This window comes from Egretta garzetta, unplaced genomic scaffold (genome assembly GCF_000687185.1).
Source record: "Egretta garzetta isolate BGI_Z169 unplaced genomic scaffold, ASM68718v1 scaffold79, whole genome shotgun sequence".
NCBI classification, from domain to species: domain Eukaryota; kingdom Metazoa; phylum Chordata; class Aves; order Pelecaniformes; family Ardeidae; genus Egretta; species Egretta garzetta.
Window position 1 is genome coordinate 6,344,715 of NW_009260791.1, and position 9,041 is coordinate 6,353,755.

The 9,041-nt window shown below is 44.2% G+C and overlaps 1 protein-coding gene across 1 annotated transcript; it reads left to right on the top strand.

Annotated features, from left to right (window-relative positions):
• The first annotated feature begins 3,884 nt into the window (after nucleotides 1–3,884).
• On the top strand, nucleotides 3,885–8,036 carry EGLN3 (egl-9 family hypoxia inducible factor 3). Its single transcript, XM_009646695.2, has 4 exons — nucleotides 3,885–4,001; nucleotides 6,147–6,283; nucleotides 6,988–7,061; nucleotides 7,999–8,036. Exons 1-4 carry the CDS (start codon nucleotides 3,885–3,887, stop codon nucleotides 8,034–8,036), a joined length of 366 nt encoding a protein of 121 aa, XP_009644990.1.
• Nucleotides 8,037–9,041: the final 1,005 nt, after the last annotated feature.

Sequence of the window (9,041 nt, forward strand, 5' to 3'; positions counted from 1 at the left end):
TCATTACTGCCTGCTGTAGTTACTTTAGGTTTGGAGCTGGTTAATGAAGGGAGATGCTTCCAAAACCAGTGTGTTCTGGACACAATAGCTGAAAAAAATATAGGAAACTTTTTTTTTTTTAACTGACGCTCCACTTGCTCACCTCGTAAATGGTTTGATTATTACGATCCAGCCTCCGACTTTTGTAGCTAGCCTGTGCACTAAACTGGCAAATACCAGTGTTCACCAATTACCTAAATTAAGTCTGGGTCACGCATCTCATCTCCTGTTTCTTGTTTGCTTTGAATGCATCCAAAAGCAGTGCTAACAGCTGGAATCCCTGCTGAGGCTGGCTTGATCTGCTCTGGAGCTGCTCCAGCCGGTGCTCTGATAAAGCTTGATATCGTTTCAACAGGCTCTAGGAGGACCAGAATGATTTCCCTTCATTGTTTAAGGTTTCATTCAAATATTCGCCATGCCAGGAAAAAGGATATTTCACTTCTGCTTTTCTGCCTTCGCTGCTGCCGCTAGAAAACGTTTTCCTTTCTCTTTTCTGGAAGTTAAGCTAGAGTGTGCCCAGTGCTTTTGGATTCTGTGGGAATTCTTCTACTTCTTCATCCCCAGGGACTCTGTGTGTCGCGGTTGCAAAAGGTGTTGTATGCTGTAAATAAATAAATAATGCACCAATGTCTTGCAGTCAAAGCTAAGAGAACATATTACGTGGGGGAGGCCAAGGAAAACTCTGGCCATCTGCCCAGATTTCCATAGTGAGTAAAGCACCTAAATCCCTTTAAGGATCTGGCCTGCAGATTCTTCAGCAGCTTTTTGATTGTGGCACTGAAAAATAGTAGCAATATAGGATTGATTTTTAGGCAGTTCAGTAATCTTGGAGTAAGGTCTGCTCTCCAGAGAGACTTCCTTAAGGCGTCTGTAATTTTGTGTTATGCATTGACTTAAAAAACTGGGGTATTATCAGTCAACAAAGTTTTATTCCTACCATGCATCATCCCTCTGGTACGATTAGCAGCGCTCTGCTGAGCCAGACCTCGGCGCTGGCGGTGTAGATGCTCATCCTCTCGGCAGCAGCTGTGCTTGCTGTGGAGATGAGCCCCCGGCTCCCCCAGCCCAGCTCTCCTCCCTGCCCGTGCACCGGCATCACTGCCCCCTCTCCTCTCCTCTGTCAGCTCCTGGGGTCACGTTCCCCAACATGCGAGGATCAGGTTTATCAAAATAAAGTTATTTTAGTTGTTCGACCTAATCCAGCTCGCTGTGCATGGGGTGGGTGAAGGGTGCACCTGCATGAGCTGCTGTGCTAGCAGCTGGGATGGGGGGATGCACAAGGGGGAGTATCCTCCCCAGTAAGGGTGCAGCTCCTTTGGACCGTTGTTACATTGCAATTACAGCTGGCCTGTGGTTTTCATCAGGCTTGTACCCCGAAGCCAGGCTTGTTTCCAGTGCTGGGCTGTAGGCTGGCCCTTACCGCTGTTATCAGGCTGATAGTGAAATGTAAGTTCAGCTGCGGAGCTGTTTGTAACGGCAGAATGACAACAGAGCAGACAGGACCTACGGCAAGGCATCTAGCCAACTGCCAGCTGTGATGGAAGAGGGCTTATTACTGGGAATTAAAGGTACTCACTCTTGTTCAGCATAATCTCCTGCCCAGTGGGCCACCAGCCCCAAAGCAGCTGTGGCCTGAGGTGTTGGGGCAAGAAGCGGGCTCTGGTGACTTACTGCTGCCTGCAGGTACCGTGTGCTGGTGCCTGAGGGGGGGAAGGAAAGTCAATTCATACATGACTTGAGATGCAGAGCGGTGTTTTTGCAGCTGTATGTGTACACCAGTCCTAACTGGCCAACTCCTGTGAATAGATTTTGTTCTCGGTAGCAGAGGGTCCAAGGGATCCAATGCGCTGGCTGGCAGTAACTTCTGTGCCAGTGTTTGTTGGCACAGTAAAATTACCTTTGAGATTCAAGCAGCGTGTGCTATACTCTAGCTGGTCATGCATCCCATGAGCCTTTAGCCTGTGCTAGGAAGCAGAAAACAAGACCTCGGGGGTTCCTAGATAAAAATGCCAGTTGCTCTTGGTAAAGCCTATACTGTCAATCTTCAATGCTATCAGCTGTGCTTGGCAGATTACCAGGGGCAGGTCATGCAAATGGTGCACAATCACAGCCTTGTTCTGGGGGACAGGCACACATAATGCTCTTGTATCCAGAGTTTGGATGTTATGGTTTGGGTGGGTGGAAAACTAGGTTGGTAAAAAACTGGTTGGATGGTTGGGCTTAGAGCGTGGTGGTTAATCAGTCGTATTATATCTAGAGGCTGGTAACAAAATGGAGCACCACGGGGCTCTATCACGGGACCTGACCTGTTAACCAGCTTCGTCAGTAACCTGAAACAGATGGCAGAGTGCGCTCTCATCAGGTGTGGAGATGACACCAAACTCAGGGGGACCAGTTGACGCACTCAAGGGCAGGGCTACCACCTAAAGGGAACCAGATGGCCAGAGAAACAGGCCAATGGCAACTTTTATGGCAACCTTTATGAAATTAAACATGAGCAAATGATAAGTCCTGCCCCTGGGAAGGAAGAGCCCCTTGCAGCGGTACAGGCTGGGGCCTGCCAGGCTGGGGAGCAGCTCTGCTCCACAGGGGAGCCTGGGGACCCTAATGGTCTTGGTGGGCAGTGAGCTAAATATGAGCCTGCAGCGTGCTCCCTGCAGAACAGTATCCAGGGCAATAGTCACAGCACCACAGCCTGGGATTGAGGGGAGTGATTACGCCCTCTCCTCATCCCTGGGGAGACTACATCTGGATACAGTGTCCAGTTTTCCAGCTGAACTTAGTCCATCATCTCCTATCACTCTTGCTGCTAATACTGGCAAGCAATGAAAGGGGATTTCACAGGGGTGCGAACAAGACTTTTATTGCCACAGCTTTAGTGGAATAAACTCCATGGAAGGTGACTGGTATCACTACCAAGTAATCCCAGTAGCGAAGAAGTGACTCTGAGACCAAAATCTGGTACCCTACCAGCAGCCTCACCTGCTCTTCCTTGCATCCAGCTTAGGCTGCTAATGGTATCAACTCAAGCTTAATATGTTTTTGCTGTAAAAACCTTTTTAAGACCTGTTGACTGTCGTGTGGTTTGGGGTAATTCATGTAAGGCTTATCTCCTCATTCAAGGTGAAATTTGAACCATGAATTAAGCGATTGTATCAGCAAGTCTGGAGGTGATCAAAGAGAGAAGTCTGCTTCTGAAGGCTGTTTGGTTAGTTCTGTGACTCAGTCCATGAAAGCAAACATGCACTGCCCCGTGCAAACACAGCACAAAGGAGTTGCAAATTTTTGCAGACTTTGCTCTATGGACTTTTACCCACAGCTTCTGGGGACCCTCACTTTGTGTTGGACCATAGGGGTGTATGTGACAGGGACTGGAAGATACAAAGAGAGGAGGATGGTGGTAGGAAGGCATGACATCCTGGGATTGATTTCTACTTTCATTATGACTGGCAAATCAGTTTTGCAATGACTGCTCATCTTTAGAAACTCAAGCAAACTTCAGCTGAAACTGCCTCAAAGTCACGTAGCTTGTAGAGAACAATAAGCTTGTACTGTACAGACCAGTGTTTTAGTTTAATTCAGGTTTTTTTCCTCCTACTTCAGTGTATATATTATGAAATATCAAGGGTATTTATTTCCAGTTTGGAATTTCACACTGGCTGACTCATCCAGTGAGAGAAGCTTGTGCAAAGATACGTTCTGATGGTGTCTGCTGTTGATTTTGGATTGATTGTCTGAAGAATACTGAGCCAAACTGGTGGTGGGAGGATGCTTAGCAAATAAAAACTGAAGGTGGGCATCTTGTAGAACTTACTTTTTTACAATCTTTATATTTCATTCAGGCTATGGTCGCTTGCTATCCTGGAAATGGAACTGGGTATGTTCGGCATGTGGACAATCCAAATGGCGACGGGCGCTGCATCACCTGTATTTATTACCTGAATAAGAACTGGGACTCCAAGGTGAGTAATCCACAGGGTTGAGGCAGAAGCTGAAGGAAAAAATACTTCAGAAACAGAGCTTTGGAGCTGTCAGTTGCTTCTGTGAGCTCTGGTGAACTTCTGGGCAGCTGGTCCATTCTTCATATCTACATTTATTTTCTTGGTGTTTATGGCAACCCTTTGGAAATAAGAATCCAAACTGTCTCCTTATAATGTTTTTTCCGATCCCACACACATACTGTTTTGTTGCTGTAGAATAAAGCTTCTAAGCACTGGGCTGCTGGCTCTTACAATTTGTTTAGAGGAAAGAGCAATGAAGCACTAGAAAGAAAAACATAATTCACTAAGGAATAAGTAGATTCTGGGAGCAGAATAAAATGACAGCTGAAATTTGGGACTTTAGTGTTTTTCATACTGTTCCTTGAGACTAACATGCAGAAGATCTTCAGGCAGTTGCCTTTGTGGTTTTCTTACTTGTGAAGTGATGGGACTTAGTAACAGGAATGAGCACGTGGCTAGGTTTGTCCTCTCCATCTTTTACTCCACCAGTGGGTCTCTTGACAGGATGGTGCCCTTGTTTCTGCCTGTATTATTATAAGGCAATAAAGTCAGCCTTGAATTTACCATACCTTTAAGTTAGAAACAAAATAAAAGGTTTGTACAATTGTAAGATGTCTCTCTGTTTACACTTCTGTTGTCATAATATTTTCAGTTGAATATGCAGAAGAACTTCTTTACTTTGAGGGTGACAGAGCACTGGAACAGGCTACCCGGGAGGTTGTGGAGTCTCCTTCTTTGGAGATATTCAAAACCCGCCTGGACGAAGTCCTGTGTAACATGCTCTAGGAGAACCTGCTTTAGCAGGGGGGTTGGACTAGATGATCTCTGGAGATCCCTTCCAACCCCTGCCATTCTGTGTGATTCTGTAATATGGGACAAACCATCCACGTGGATTATCTATTGGAAATTGCCCAATGTTTTTTGTCTGTCCAACCTGTCTTGGCTACTTTAGGTTGATGCTTTTTAAGCATCTCTACTTTGAATCCCTGAAAGCGAGTTCAGATTTGGAGGCACTGCCACTAAAAATACACTGTTGGAGAAAAACACGTTCCTTTACAGACAGTATGACAGTGGAACATTTCAATGTGATAAAGTGAAGGTGGAGATGTAGGAGGGAATACGAATATCCAATTTATTTTGTGCACAGCACTCTTAATAGCAAGGAAGCACCCAAGTGGACACTAAGAAAGCTGACTGAAATCCAGGGCACTGGTGCAGGGTATTATGTGGGTGTGACTAATTTTATGCAAGTGTATGCTAAAGGAGATGCAATATAACTATGCTGGCCTTTGAAAGCAACCATGTTGCTTTAAACCTGACCTAATAGTTTCTTACTGAGGTTTGCATGCCACGTGGAGGTACTAAGTCAGGTCAGTGCTGGGCTGACGGCATCTTCCCTGCACTCTGCGATGCAACATAAAAGCCTCCAAAGAGCCCTCTGACAGCAGCAGGGAGGAGGCAGAGTTCAGCTGCATCTTTTGAAGTTTCTGCAGTGCATGCAGATCAGCAGACTTTTCCCCTGAAACTGGTGGCACATGGAAAGAGAGAAATGATGCGGTAGAGAAACCAGGCTATGCCACAAGCAGGGAAAAGACTGGCTGGGAGATATAATACAATTATGAGAAGTTTATTACAAATACAACAATGGAACAGACTTCACTTTTCCCAGGGTGTAAAAGTTAACTCCTATATGATCAGATGCAGGCTTTGAAATACCATAAGCAGTATCTCCCTACTGCTGGGAGGAGAGTCTGATCTCAGCCTGGTCAGGTGGAGCACCCTTACCTGCCTTGTGGTATTCACTGGTTCTAGAGATGGGAGCTCAGAAGTTTCCCAGTGTTTGTTACAGGGCCAGAGTTGTCTTTATCTTGGTGCATTTACTTTAGCCAGATGTTTATGCTGAAAGAAACACAAACTTTTGGGGAAAATCAAGGTGGCCAAGAGATTCTGTGTAGTGTTTTCTAGCGTTGTTGTGTAGCTGTCTTTGGTTATCATTAGATGTTTATTCCCGATTTGTTGGGTGCTGAAGAGGGAGAAATAAGTCATTGTTCTCATGAATGTGTGGGTGTTTATATGTGTAAAAAGCAACCTTTCCTTTTCTTTCAGCTGCATGGTGGAATTCTTCGGATATTCCCAGAAGGAAAGTCCTATGTAGCAGATGTTGAGCCGATTTTTGACAGATTACTTTTTTTTTGGTCAGATCGAAGGAACCCACATGAAGTCCAGCCATCTTATGCAACCAGGTAAGTAGCATATTTGGTATTGATATTTGGACAGGAAAAAAATAAAGCATCCCTTCTACCAATATTTGTATCTAAAATTATGGCCATTGTGTTTGTTTAAATACACATGTGCATGAGAAATAGATTACTAGATTTTGAGTGGATTTTCTGTTTCTGAGTCACTGGGAATTCTCTCGTCAAATGAGGAAGAACAAACTTGAATGATAAGATTCCTTGTGTGATGGGAATAAAGCCCTTTTACCGTTAACAGGAGAAATCTTCCAAGCCAGGCATAGCTATTTAGCTGGGAGATGCTGGGTTATATTTTTGCCCTTGTAACACTGTAGGGATTCTTTGGGCTACCATCTGTCAACAGGCTTCGAAAAGCTGATGAGATGCAGGGCAACCCCCAAGCTGCCCACAGGCATCCCAGAACAGAAAAACATGCAAAGGTCTGTAAGCTACTTCTGCCCTCTGTCACCAGGGGCTGTGCACTCTTTTGTGTCTCCAAGCAGAAATTCTCACCTATATTTCTATCTTGATAAAATACACATTTAAAATGCTGTCTATATTTGTCTATAAAGATGTGCCATTTGCATCCTATTTTTTTTATCTACTAATCCAGGTTTGGTTTTTTTTTTTTGCTTTCTCCATGAGCATAGAACTCCAGGGCTCTATTTTAATAGCAAAAGTTGAAACAAACACAAGATTTCTTTCTTTTACAGATATGCCATGACTGTGTGGTATTTTGATGCTGAAGAAAGAGCAGAAGCCAAAAAAAAGTTCAGGAACTTAACCGGTATGATTCTTTTACAAGCGTTCACCAGAAAGAATTTAATTCATTTTGATATTTCCAAAGTCAGAGACAGACTGGGCATAACTCTGTAGACAGATGGGTATGACATTAATTTTCAGAATGCTGGATATATTCATAATGACCTTGGAATGTATACAACATGAGTTGGAAAGAAACTAAGTTTAGAAATATCTGTAAGTGCACCTTTTGGCAGGCAGCTGCTAGAGTAGCTGTGATCATGGTGCCCTTCAAGAGTTAGGTGCATTCAACTGGCTTTCACAGATAGCTTAAAGTCAGCCCAGAGACCCTTCTGCAGAAGCCTGGGAAGAGGTGACCCCAGCTTTCCTAATGGCAGCCGCACTGCCTGGTACTGTAGCAATGACGTATGAGTAATGGACTGAGTTGTCCAGATGTGCTCCAACACCCTACCTGGGGCCATGCTCAAAGGGTTGCTCTTTGGAGCAGTTTAAGATCTGGTCTTCAGGGACTACCTCAGGCAGTGATGGAGAGCATTTGTCTTTTTTAAAATGTGTGCTGTGGAACAGGGGACCAGCAAAGTCATTAGTCAAATGCTTTTCAGAAGAGGCTGTTGTCATCTATGTAGCTGGTGTGCAAAGCAAATACTGGCTTCATCCTTAAAGTGGATCATGAGCAAGGGGCCAAGAGTGGGGGGAAAAGTGCCACAGATCTGGAGTCTGAAGTTTATTGGGGTTTATTTCAGCAGGGCAAACATACAAAACCTTGGTATGACTTTCTCGTTAACTTGCTGTGGATTCATACAGCGTTTCAGTCCATGTAGTGAATTCATATCAAGAGTCTGAAATGGAAAGTGCTGTCCATTGAAAACAAACCAGCTTTATTCCGTTTCTGAGTTTTCAGAAGAATGCTGTTGGAACCCTCGGCCTTAACTGCCTCTCCTTTTTTCATCTTTTCAATGTAGATGCAAGGAAGAGAGAAGCACCTCTTAATGAAGACTAATCAACTGTGTCTGAACTCTTTGTGAGGAAATAAGATCCCAAAGATGACTTCCATTTCCAGCGAACAAGGGCAAATTCTTGTTATGCACAAGAACGCACTGGTTGTGTCTAGCATGTGCATCTTATATTGATGGTACTTAAGGCAGCCTCCTGTCATGCCTGCATCTGGCAGAAGAAACACTTGTTTTCTATTTGCCTTTTGCTGGAAAAAGTAACCAGGGTTTAAAAAAAAAGAAAAAAAAAAAAAAGAGTATCACTAAGCCTAGCGGTAGTGGCTCAGCCAACTGGCTTTTGGTCACTCTTGTAACCAAGATAATGATCATTGGAACTTGTGGTAAAAACCTGAGTCTTATTTGCACTTTATGGGGGGAAAAAAGAAATCTAGCTCAATGGGAAGGAGCTTTACAAGTTTAAAATCTGTGGCAGACTGCTAATGGGAAAGGAGAGATACGGGGAATGTGAAATTAAACTGGATTTTTGTAGACTGTCATCTTATGGTCTGTTCCACATGGGCCTGTCGATGTACTGTTCATCACCTTGCTGCGCAGAACGTTGGCTCAGCTCTTTGATAGCACGACTTTCCAAACAGATTTTTGTCTACACAGTCATCGCATTTTCTGGATTTTGTTTGCTTTTCAAGAGTCCAAGTTCAAGCTGTGCAGTTGTGCTGCTCTTTCTGTCCCAGGACTGAGGGAGAAGTAGTTACGCATCTGTCCACAACTTTGTAAAACTGTTTCCTTTCTGTTCTGAGTGGGATGGGTTGTACGGTTTCCGTTTTCACGGTTCGGTAAAGCAGCTGTTTTCTCCCAAAAGTTGGTAAACATGGAAGGCTGATGGCACACAATGCATTGGCACTAAAGGCCAACGATACATAGAGTTAAGTGTTATTTTCGTGACTTCTCCATCGACTGTGTTTTGTATGACACAGATATGAATCTGAAAGGAAAAGATAAGTCTGGCAGTCTGACAATTGTATGATAAATAATGGGTAACTTAGACTTGATTT

What these genes read in the sequence shown, in the direction of transcription:
- EGLN3 (XM_009646695.2), top strand. Translation starts at nt 3,885, where the DNA reads ATGGTCGCTTGCTATCCTGGAAATGGAACTGGGTATGTTCGGCATGTG. An exon ending in ATAAGAACTGGGACTCCAAG is followed by an intron (nt 4,002 to 6,146) that starts GTGAGTAATCCA and finishes CTTTTCTTTCAG; the next exon opens with CTGCATGGTGGAATTCTTCG. An exon ending in CAGCCATCTTATGCAACCAG is followed by an intron (nt 6,284 to 6,987) that starts GTAAGTAGCATA and finishes TTTCTTTTACAG; the next exon opens with ATATGCCATGACTGTGTGGT.